Here is a 12,718-nt window from a genome sequence, read left to right on the forward strand (position 1 = left end):
CTCATGAGGTTCAAACGGGCCCACTTCTCGAGCTTGTCCAGGTCCCTCTGGATGGCATCCCGTCCCTCAGGCATGTCGACCACACCACTCAGCTTGGTGTCATCTGCAAACTTGCTGAGGGTGCACTCGATCCCACTGTCTATGATGTCATTGATGAAGACATTAAATAGTACTGGTCCCAGTACAGACCCCGGTGGGACACCACTTGTCACCAATCTCCATCCTGACTTTGAGCTGTTGACCACTACGCTCTGGATGCGACCTCATCCACCGGACAGTCCACCCATCAAATCCATACCTCTCCAGTTTAGAGAGAAGGATGTTGTGGAGGACCATGTCAAAGGCCTTAGGGAGGTCCAGATAGACGACATCTGTAGCTCTTCCCTTTTCCACTGATGCAGAGATGCCAGCTGATATACTAGGTGTCAAACAGCCTACTCCTTATATTTTGTTATGTAATGACAAGATGCTTATTTTGGATGCCAAGACCATGTTTGAAAAAGTAGAAGTGTTTATTGTTTGACTGCATAATTGAGCATATGTGAATAATGTAAAAAAATGTGTTTACTCTTAGAACAAGAAAGTGTTTGGGTAAAGAATTGCTCATAACTGCAGTGAGAAAGAGTCCCACCTGGAGTAATCAGAAATTTTTCCTTCCATAAATGCTTATTCTGTTGTGTTATAGAAAACACAAATAAGAGTTAGAGCCTCATTGCTCTCCTGGGAAACCAGCTTGTGAGATGTAAGGCAGGGCAAATTTCATTCACAATACTATTTTTAATCTTTAAAAGCAAACAACTATAGGATTTGCCAAGGATCATATGTTTGTTTATTTAAATACTTCAGCACCTATGACTTGCTTTAGATATTTGACAATAACTTACATGTATTATTTGTAAGGAGTGAAAAATCAATGAACACATTAACATTTCTGAGATCCCGATGTCCACAGAGAATTTCAGTAACATTGTTCACGTTTATAACCTTGCATTTGACTACTACTTTCCTTCTGTCCAGAAAGAAGGAAAATGAAGGCTTGTGCAACACGCCCAGAAAGTTAACAGATTAATGTAAAAACAGATTTTGGCAAAAAAACAAAGAAAGAAGTTTCTCAGCTCAGAATTCTCTATGGAAACAGTCTTAGTCCGTAGCCCTTATTACACTACCTGCAGTGCCTGCTATCTGTTACCACCCAAGATGTCACCTCAGGTGTCTCAAATCACTTTGGAACTTTGGTCCTGCAAGGAAAAACTTCAGAGGATGACACAGTGCTGTCTTGGTGTGACACATAGCTCAGCACCAAGCATGACTTTGAACTCTTGGAGACAAAGACTGTCACATTTAGTTTGGTACTGACTTGTAGGGTTTGTACTCTCTTTGTGCCCTGATACAGTCTGGGACCTTGGCTCTGTTGTTAACCAGTGCTTTGTAAGAGATGGGGCAAAACCGCAATATTTCCCTACAATCGTAGAGCAGGATCAAAATGGTGCTATACTGTAACAGATGTGTGTTGTGTGTGTGAAGAGTACATGGGGATGTTCTGATCTGAGCAAACTAAACTACACCCTAGGTCTTCTTTCCTCTTTGTGTTTTATGATTGTGATATTTAAGTGATTTTACTGCTCGAAAGCTGTGGCTTCCAAAAAGCAAAACATGCATCTCTAATATCTTCATGTTTACCTTAATTTAGTGCATTTTTATTGTTCATACTTTGTATCAAAAGAAAACCCTGCTGAAAGGAAATCGCCACAGCAGATGGCATTGAAATACAAATAGAAGGTTTCACAGGAGTCCTGTCAGCAAACACTGTGTTGGAGATGCGCAAAATTACAATCCTGCAAATGACCATACAACGTGGGGAGGGAATGAAAAGAGGTTTAAGTAGCAATGATTGCCTTCTTCCCTATTCCATCGCTTTTTCTCTGGGCAGACATTAATAAAAGACAATAATGCTAGAAGCTACAGGGACTTATATAAGATTAAATTACTTTAATTGGGGTTAATTGAATAGGAATGATGGAACTCAAAATAGAAACAATGTATGTTATATGCAAATATAATTACAGAAAGGAAGTATGACTTGCCAACAAGGATAACAAATGGTACTACATATCAAGAAAGCACATTAAAGCTGCAACAGGTGGTTTTATGGTCTAGGTTGCAAGGCTGATGGCTTTTTTTTAATGATGGTTATTGTCTCTTCCATTTCAGGAGACTAAAAATTAGGACTAGTTGCACATTCCCATGTGCCACACTGAAAAACTTAATGTTCAAGAGAACAATCCTAGTTCTTAACCGCCCTTTGCTGTCATGGCACCCACTGATGTGAAGACCTACATGATGTGATGACCTGGCAGCCGATGCTGGAGGCTCTCTGCATGCTCAGTAGGAGACCTGCAGGTTACCTTGGCAGCAGGAACTAGTGAGGTATGAAGGATTGGGCAGGGGGTCAAGAGATTTTGTAAACATGAATAGTTTTTCATTTCTCCTTGTGAATTCCTTAAATAAATTCCACTGTGGAAAAAATTAGTATGATTCATGGGGTCCCACCTTTGATACTTCTAGGCAAGCAATGGACACTGTGAAAAGGCAAGTGTTTTCCCTGAATACACTCTAACTGGAACATGACTCAGCCTCTTACAGTGCTCCACAACAGGTTGTCCTGCTGCAAAGCAAAAGTACTTCAGTTACAATGGTATAATTTGTTTGTTGAAAATACCTCTTCTGCAAGAGGGTAATGTATGTGGGATATCGTCAAATAAGAATTTCTAACAGAATTTAAATGAGTGAAAACTTTGGTTTTCTCCTTTTGGTTCAGTATGTATGCTGGGAATTATGCATTAGAATATTTACCACAAATACTACATTGACTCAAAGCATGTCTACCAGTTTGAATTATATATTTTTTACTTTGGCTAAGAATTTGGTTGTATTTTCAGAAGTACACTGTGGTTTCTACTTTCCATCTCAGGTTTTGAATCTTGCAAATATCTGGTCTGTCTTTTGTTATATTTATAAATTTATTTCTTAGGATTATGATTAGACCTAATACTTTTTATTACAATTTTGCAATTACTCTAATATTTAGCACTTATCTACTAATAAATGTTTGTTCATACAGTGCTTTATAGTTTCAAAGTGTTACATGATAACTCACTATTAAACAGATTTTTTTTAAAAATCCTGTAAAACAGAGTGGTTTATAAAACAAGCACAAATTAACAGTCATCAAACTGATGCATAGCACAGTGGTTAGTGCTTCAGTATAACTGAGTACATGGGGAGAACTTCAGATGGTAAAAATTGCTCCAGATAAAAAATGTCGAGGTGCAACTTTCAATGTCAAGGCAACTCTATTTACTCTTAGCTGCTGTAGGTTCCATGTCTATGTCCAGGTCTGACAGAGCACAGTAGAAGAGCATCTGAACATATTTTGTTGTTTTAGCTGTAATACATAGCAAAAATGTGTGAGACAAAATTATAACATATCTTAGACAAATATATGGATTTTGAGGATTTGAAAGCACTACACAGGTATTAGGAAAATCTTAAACCACCTTAATTGATTGGATTAAGCACAAGTTATAAATAGCTAAAGGCAAAAGGAGCTCAATAATTACACAGAAAGTCTCATTTAATCAAACTTTCATCAACATTTTCATTGAATTGTCAGACTGATAGCTGAGTTCAAACTGAATAAAAATATTAAAGTTTTGCTTTTCAAGATTTCCTGAATTTGAGGAGTGGAAACTACCCTTCAGGCCAATAATTCATTATTTCATAATTTACAAAAATTCATGGACTTCTCTGACTCTGATGTTCCACTCCTTAGGCAGAAAGTGAAGCAATGGTGTCCTGATATTTGTGCCTTCCAGAGTATCAAACTGCATGCATTTAGTCTTCACGATCCTATATGGCTTTTATTGAGCCAACATCTTCAAATGGCTCAACACCACAAATATTAGATGACCATATATATCCACATATTGGACTGTTTTGTACAGGTATGCATAGTTTTGTTTTCAGGACCATGTGATGAAGCAAATGATCTCAGACATGCTGTATACAGCACAGTAAAACTTCATAAGGAAAAAGGATTCTAGGAAAAATTATTCTTTCCGTCTTCTGACCAAGCATTCAAGATTTTGACACGCTTACTAGGACAAGATGATGTTGCTTACCAGAGAGCCACTGTAGACATTTAGGTCGTTTTTCAACTGGCAGATAGACTCCCAAATAATATGCAGGAATGAAAAAATACCAACACCAATAAGGGAATTGATTGTATCGCTGTAGAGAGGAACTATGACCAGGAAAAGGGAACATAAACAGTATACTATAGGGAAGAAGAGGTTAAGCTGTGGAGACAAAAAAAAATTCCAACATTTATTAAAAGATGCAGTAAATATTCTATTGACAGGCTTTGCAGATTAAAATTAGACAAGTCAATAATAAAAATATAACTATTGACTATATGACTACTATGTACAGAATCTTTTGACAGCCTACAGTCAGTACAATTTGCTACCTTCTGTGTATGCTGCTGGGAATGTCTTATCTGGTACACACCTGAATATCTGACCATTTTGTTGTTTTCAGGCCTGCACAAGCTCAGTTCCTTTCCATAGTAGTAAGAGATCAATCTTTGAAAGCAGTACTTTAAAACCGAACAGCAATGGCTAACTTCAATTGCAAATTTTTAATTGTAAGTTTGATTGGGAACTAACTCAGCTAGGCTTTCACTTACTGTGTTGATGCTACAGAACTAATGGACTGATGTACAACTATTTTGCCTGGGCACTTAACAAATATCATACTGCAAATAAGGAAGGTTGCAATAACTTCTTTATGGATTTATTTTTCACTAAAATATTTTTCACTGGCTGTAGTAATGAGCCTTCTCAAGAGTCCAGGAGCTGACATTTGAATACTAGCTGAAACTCCTGAGAGTTTGCTGGTATAAATATTTCTTTTTCCTTATAAAGGTTAAAAACGTAAGTTGAAAACCAGCTGCTACGTTTCAGAAAAGGAAAAAGTGTATGAGGAGTTGTGACGTTGACTAAGCTGGCAAATGCTGATAGGAATTAAACAGTCATTATCTATAATCTGACTGTAATCCTTGCTTTGGTAGAGTCAATAGCAAAGCTGCCAATAAGGCAAGATTTAATCTTTATCTTCCACGTATTTTGGGGGAGAGTTTGGAAATGAAGTGTGAACATGCTTCAGGAAAATTTGATCTGCTCTGGAAGACTGGAAGGTTTTCTAGCAGTAGGTGCTTAGGATATTTTACTCCTTTGTTTGAACCATGTTTTTTATAATCAGGATATTACATTTAAAGGGGAAAAAAAAATGGTGCAGGAGGTTAGGAAGAGTGAGTGACAAGGAAGAAATATTTAGATAGGGTGTTAATTTTGATTTCTCATAATTTTTACTGCATCACTGCAGAGCCGAAATGCAGGTCATGGAGCCAACAGAGTGCAGGGAAACGGGAGCCAGCGCGTGGTTTTGTGTGCCTGGGGGAAGCTGTGGGTTTCCGTTCCTGCTTCCTGGACAATCACTGGATTAAAACTAGAAACAAGTTTTAGGCATGAATTGTTTCTGTGCAGTCTCCCTCTCCTAACTGATAGCCAGATGCTTTTCTGCAATCAGTCATTAAACTTGCATTTTACTGTCTATGACCACTATGCAGTGGGAAGGAACACAAAATATATTTGATTATTTAAATTTTTGATCTTCTGCATGAGCAGAATTTTGGGCATTTATGGGCTTTGGAGCCCATAATTATGCTGAATTTGTTAAGTCATGTGAGTTTGATCAGAGTGTTAACCTCTCTGGAGCCCCCATCACTAGCTCTACTGAGGTCTGCTGTGAACAATACAAAAGGGGGTTGTTCCAGGATGGGCTAAGAACCCTAGGCATTTATTTATTCCTTCTTTATTTTGAAATAAAGATAGTTATAAGGTTGAATGAAAGGAAAAAGAAATAGTAAATATCATTTCAACTCACAGCAAAAGTACCAGAACAGATGTTCTTGTGGAAACTCAAATGGGTTTTGCTCCTTCATTTCTTATCTTGTATGTTGAAAGGATTTCTATGGCTGATAAATAGTCTATTATATAACTGGTAATGTTACGGTTGTGGTATTAAGGATCACATAAACACGTGCATTAGCTGGCTTTTAGGGCTCGTTTCCTCTCTTGTTTACTTACTTTAATAGGCCGTGGTCTATGCGGCTGAGTATACCTCAAATATATCAGTCCTGCAATAGACAGACCCACAAAGAGCCAGTAGTTGAAGCAGTAGTAATTAATGAGGAGGAAAACATCTTCCACAAGGAGATAAAGCAAAGTCATTAAGCCCTAGAGATAATAAAAACAAAGACTTTTTAATGTGAAAATAAAGACATCTTATAAAATAAAGAGATAGTGAAGTTATAAACCAGTCTGTTTCCAACACATTTGTCTGGAGTTAGGAGATCAGGTCCTTACAAGAAGGATGTACTTAAAACTCTGAGGAATCTGCAGATATGCTGTGTGAAACATGCTGGTATCTCTTCCTTAAACATAGCAGTGAGACCACCACATTTGCCTGAAGAGGCGTTGGGTTTGTGGAGTGATGTTTCAGCACTAGCAGGAAACCCTCCTAAAGGAGGCCAGATGAGGAGCCCCAGACTGCTGCGTTATGGGGAAGGCTGCCAAGAAGCTTTCTGTAGGCAGTGGCTTACTCTGCTCTTCTGGTTGGCTTCAGTTGGAAAGCAAACTTTTAATTTAATTTCACTTTGGAGGCTCTCACAGTCCACTCATACATTGAGACCATGAGAGTAAATTCTGTGGTATGCAGGTATGCTATACTGCCTGCATGGAAAGACCTAAAATACAAGGAATTTAATGTCTGTTTTAACAGATGAGCAGAAAAAAAATTCCACTGTGAAAAACGTGAATGGTGGTGTATTAAGGGAGTATAGCTCATCTTACTGGTGCAAACAGAATCCCTCTGAGAAGGGTATTCATAATGAGATTATAACTTTTAGTAAATTATTTAATGTCAAACAGGACTGGTATGATAATCTATTCATAAACCATATGTAACACAGGGCAATGGAAGACACCAAATAAAATACATGTTCAAATAAACAGCAGTGAAATGCTTTTGAATGATTCTACCTTCTCTGTTTGTGCATGTCCTCCCTCTTATTTTAATCTGTTAGATTTATGGGTTATTTGTTAAAATCATTTGCACTGATTCTATAGCTTATGGTTCCTCGATTTTGTCGCAAGATTCATTTGTATAGTGACAGCAGGAAAAAGTCAATATGGCTATAGGCATCCAATGGTAGGCATTTAATTTTAAGTGCTTTGTCACTCCTGTTATAACTAGAGTCCTAGAAAATCAGCCTACAGGAGGGTCTGAGAGATGTTCCTGCCATATTCTTCTGCAGTGACACTCGGAAAACTCACATAAAGACTTAAACAACTCCTGTCTAGACTGTTACATATTTAGCCATTCTCTGTTTTCTAAGTAATACTATTGTACTTACTCCTCACAAATCTTGTTCAGAGAGCATATGAATGTGAATCAAGCCATTCTCTTTCCACTGAAAAAACCCCACCAGACAAAAAAAGACCACCCCCCCCAATGAGTTTTAGAAATTGTGGGGATTTGAGGAAGACGTCTCCAGCACAGGGGAAGCCCAGGAGAAACACCAGGCAGAGGCGAGGTGTTATACTCCCCGGGTCTGAACCGCCGGCTGCCCAGGCCAGGCACAGGGCCGGGCTGTCACTTACATTGAAGAGGAGAGCAGGGACTGGTGTGAAGCGCTTTATATGAATCAAGCTCAGACTGTCAGGGAGGTGTCCTTCCCTGGCTCCAACATAAAAAAGCCTGAAAAAAAGAATAAGAAAACTCAACCAGATAGTAAGCCAAGGAATAGCTTGTTGCTTTCTGACAAAGGCAGCATTAATTCTTTTATTACTCTATTGTAAATGCTGCTATCTTCCCAAGTGGCTTTAGTTTATCAGTTGGTGCTGATCGTGAGAAGACATGTCACACCATAACAATCCTTCCATCATAAATGAACAAATTGACATGGCAAAAATTAACTGTGTCACTTTCACAATGCAGTAGTAAAGAATGCAGATTAATAATAAATATTCCTTTTCAATTATTTAAAATAAATTTTATATTTCATACCTAGATGCTGCAATTATTGATGAGTTTAAGCCACTATAGCAAGACATGGCCACTGCTATAGGAATTATCCACTTAGCATAACTAAGGGTTTCACCGCCAAACGTCTGTAACAGAAAAAGAAAATAATAGTGAGGCCCATTACGTTAAGCATACGGACAATCCTGAGAAACTCTCATGAAAACACACCAGCCCAAATATAGTGTCACAGCCCATGCTTTCTTATGACACCTGATAATGACTGGGGAAATTAGAATTTGGAAAAACTGATCATTATCAAACTAAAAATGGCCGATACATTAAAAAAAGATTAAAAAAAAATTTCTAAGTCTAGATCAAGTCAATGAGATAATAGAAGAAGATGTATTGGCTTTAATGTATTCTGACAAATCCTGACTGTAGTAATCCATGAGTGTCCTAGTTTCAGCTGGGATAGAGTTAATTTCCTTCCTAGTAGCTGGTACAGTGCTGTGTTTTGGATTTAGCATGAGAATAATGTTGATAACTCACCGATGTTTTAGTTGTTGCTAAGTAGTGCTTACACTAGTCAAGGACTTCTCAGCTTCCCATGCTCTACCGACTGAGAAGGCTGGAGGTGCACAAGAAGCTGGGAGGGGGCACAGCCAGGACAGCTGACCCCAACTGGCCAAAGGGACATTCCATACCGTGTGACGTCATGCTCAGTACATAAACTGGGGGAAGCTGGCCGGGGGGGCCGCTGCTCGGGGACTGGCTGGGCATCGGTCGGCGGGTGGTGAGCAATTGCACTGTGCATCACTTGCTTTGTATATTCTGTTGTTGTTGTTGTTATTATTATTATTACTATTATTATTAATAATTTTATTTCAGTTATTAAACTGTTCTTATCTCAACCCACGAGTTTTCTCACTTTTGCTCTTCCAATTCTCTCCCCCATCCCACCGGGGGGGCGGGTGGAGTGAGCAAGCGGCTGTGTGGTGCTCAGTTGCCAGCTGAGGTTAAAGCACGACAATGAGTTATAATTGTACTTTTGTATAAAATATTGATAATGTTTTAAAAAGCATTTCACTACACATTTTTGTGTTGAAAATATTGCTGTGGTTCTGCAGCATTAAACATCACACACTGTACATTAGAATGATAGCAAACCCCCCTGGTTCTTGAACCACCCAGACTTTCCATAGCTCTGTCTCTGGCTGGCCCTGGCAAAAGCAACTTCTACAATGAAGCACTGTTAGGAGCAGGATTTACAGAGTATATAAAAGGATTTTACAAGAGCAGATTTATTGGATATATTCTTTATATGCACCTTCTAATATACTGGTACCCTTACATGAAAACAAAGTTTGAAACAAAGCAACAACCTTCATCATGGAAATATTTCATTTTTTTTTGCCAAGAAATATGCTATCTGAGATTATTCTGCAGTGTCATCCATACAGTAACTTTTGGATTAATTATTTTATACAACTTACCACAGCCACTGCATCACTTGTGAGGAGAGCCGACATGTCCAACACTACGTAGTATGCTATATTAGTCAGCAAGTAAATAACAGTCACAATAGGCATTGAAATTGCAATAGAAAGAGGTAGATTCCTGCAAAAGGAAAATGGCAAAAATATTTCATGTTCTTTGAATAAGGAATATTTAAATAGAATATTGTTCCCAAATGCAAACATTTGTGAACGGATACCTCCATCGCTTTTTGTAATCCATCATTTTGTAATCACGGGGTTACAAAATAACATGCAGCCATGTGTAGAACAATTCCATAAGCAGCTTAGTTGGCTGCTTGTGGGTCTGTCACAAGTTTTAGAGAAAAAATGTACATTTATACCTGTAAATTTTATATATTGTCTTTTCTATGAAGCAATTTAAGAGAGCACATAAGCAATGAGATTTAAATGCACATTTAGGTGTTTTCGTGATCATAGCATTTTTTACCTGACTCATAACCTATGTATGTCCCAAGACAAGGTGGACTCAGTCTGAGTAGGTGAGGCACACCACTCCCACAGGGTGGACATCCCTACAGAGGGGAGGAGATGATATTTCCAGTGCTACTGTAGACTTTTTTATTTTTTACTTAACCTTTCATCTTTAGTAAAATTACACAGTTTTCCCCAAAACAGTAATGCTGAAGATCACATGATAAAACAGTCATAAACCTGAAACAGTCTTACTCTACTAGTGGAAAATAAAATAATTGTTCTGTCTGACTGAAAAGAAATAGGGAATTTTGGAGAGCTAGATGGACCCACACTTTTCCCTGCTTTCAGCAGGGATTTGTTCTCCTCCTTTAAAAATTTTGGCCGAAAGTGGAAGGTTTAACATACACATATGCAGACAAGTGATTTATTAGTGTGATAAAATTGGTGAGAGAGGACAATAATCAGGAAGAGTTTGCACACTTACTACTTCTCAGGAAAAGAAGAAGGTTTTTGCAGATAAAATAGTTTGACTAATTTCCAGTCAGAAACAAATACAGAGCAGCTTGTCCTGCCATCACCTGTCTTACCAGGACACTTCAGCGATTCAAGGGAAAGCACCCATTTACCTCTCGGGGTTCTGCATTTCCTCGGTGACGTAGTTGAGCGTGTCCCATCCCGAGTAGGAGAAGAGGGCAGAGTAGAGAGCCAGCGCGATCATCCCTGGGTTTGTTGCTGAGCCCTCGAACGGAGCTCTCAGGTTTTCCGTTTCTCCTGAAGAAACGGCAGGTACCAATTTCCTGTTACATTTCAAGGATTACGACGTAGGAGAACATGACACTAAAAGTCTCAGCTAACCAAAAGGAAATAAAAGCCCACTGCATCCAGGTTTCATTACTATTTCTAAAAGTGCACAGCTTATATTTTCATTTGACAAATAGGAAAGTTTCACTCAGACGTTCAGACAGCTACACTTGTACAGGGATACAGCAGAAGACGTTTTCCCGTGTTTGTTATTTGGATGTGACTTGTGTAATTCTACCAGAATTCACGGGGTCCTCGTCTCCTGGCATCGCTGTCTAGCCTACTGAAGGAGTGAGCCATACTGAGGTCATGCTATGCCCTGTCAGCCAGGCAGAGGCACTTGGGAAACCCAGTTTCAGTTCCTGAATCTGTCTCATATTTCTTCCTCATATCTGTGCTTTTGTTTTCACCAGATGAATTAGTGGCCACTGGAGGGGGAACTCCTGAAGGTATAGTTCTCAGTGGGATGTTCTGCCCCACAAAGGTGTTCCCCAAAATTAAGAGAGGAGACTTGAAAAATCTTTCCTTTCAAATTCTCCTCTAGTTTAGCTCAATCGGTTGAGACGACAACCTGCAGAATGCTGCAAAATAGACAAAATGTTAATGAAACTGTGTGAGCCTTCACTACAATTCTGGAAAGGGGAAGAAAGGCCTTACTGAGTTTGCAGAAGGAAAGTCAACTATCTAATATAAATGGAAATGGGTTAAGTATTAAGAAAGACAGAAACATGCTGAAACGTCTATTAGGGAAGAAAGTAAGGTCTTTGTTGTAAAATGAAACAAATTCACCCTGTGGTTGGTTAAACTAAGGAGTTTATAGATACCACAAAAGTAATTCAGTCTTTGAAGAGCAGTAACTACCAGGAGACTGTTCAAACCAAGGAGGGTGAAGCTACAAGGTGTACACACGCTTTGAGGAAGAAAATGGTTGGAAGAAAAAGAAAAGAAAAAATCCAAAAGGACCAAGAAAAGCTTTTTTTACTAAAGACAGCACATACTCAAAATCAGACACATTCACAGTGTTTTAAAACAAGAGGCGTATCTAAGCACATCAGAAGGAATATGGCAGGGCTGAAATGTCATAACTGTTCTTTTCATTAAAACAGCTGCTGAATTTAAAGAGTACATTGACCCGATCACAACTTCCTCCAGAAGTCTACATCATTCCTCCTCCCAGTCCTTTCCGTATTTAAGTGCTTGGTTCTGCTTAAACAAAGCGGAGGCAAGACCTTTACTACCACTAAAAGCCCTCAGCATTTTGTGTTTCTCACAATAATATTTCCTCTCCACCTTTACCCTCCCTGACCCCACGGAGCAATGCAAAGGAACTGGTGTGGGCTATATGGGTGCAGGAGCAGAGGGAATGGCCCCTGGGCCAAACTGCATCGTGGCAGCTGCACGCCAGCGAGCGGGCTGGGAGTTTTGAAGGAGTCGATTTGAGAGTACGGGCAAATTATGTGACTGTGGGGACAGGGCAAAGCTGCTATAGGGGTGACATCATGGACTCACACCGTTGTAAAACTGCAGCAGCTTTATGAGGGGAACTACTCCTTCCTGTAACTGTGGCCCTGAAGCAATGCTTTTCCTCTGCATCTTCACATTCCTGCCTTAGGACTGGGTTCCTTTGTTCAGGTTTCTTTAAACTTGAACAAACCAGTGACAACTGACATGCACGGATAATGGCTAAACAAAAAAGCTCTCTTAAAGTCTGGTGTAGCTTTACAGAGTAACAGCTGATGCAACTGCAGCCAAGGAAAGGAGAAGGCCAGCAAATGTGGAAAAGCAAGCATGCTTGTTAGGTTTTATAAGCTAGTTTC

At 39.1% G+C, this 12,718-nt stretch overlaps 1 protein-coding gene across 1 annotated transcript in view; it reads right to left on the minus strand.

The window, feature by feature from the left end:
• Window positions 1-2,793: 2,793 nt before the first annotated feature.
• The window catches only part of LOC103917313 (Y+L amino acid transporter 2-like), a 24,617-nt gene continuing 14,692 nt past the window's right edge, over window positions 2,794-12,718 (minus strand). Inside the window, 8 exon segments of the mRNA XM_009324435.1 lie at window positions 2,794-3,445; window positions 4,182-4,253; window positions 4,256-4,358; window positions 6,210-6,359; window positions 7,785-7,881; window positions 8,191-8,294; window positions 9,642-9,765; window positions 10,727-10,871. Of these exon segments, the coding sequence (XP_009322710.1) occupies window positions 3,354-3,445; window positions 4,182-4,253; window positions 4,256-4,358; window positions 6,210-6,359; window positions 7,785-7,881; window positions 8,191-8,294; window positions 9,642-9,765; window positions 10,727-10,871 (887 nt within the window). The 3' untranslated portion in view covers window positions 2,794-3,353.

Source organism: Pygoscelis adeliae, unplaced genomic scaffold (assembly GCF_000699105.1).
Source record: "Pygoscelis adeliae isolate BGI_AS28 unplaced genomic scaffold, ASM69910v1 Scaffold145, whole genome shotgun sequence".
Taxonomy (NCBI): Eukaryota; Metazoa; Chordata; class Aves; order Sphenisciformes; family Spheniscidae; genus Pygoscelis; species Pygoscelis adeliae.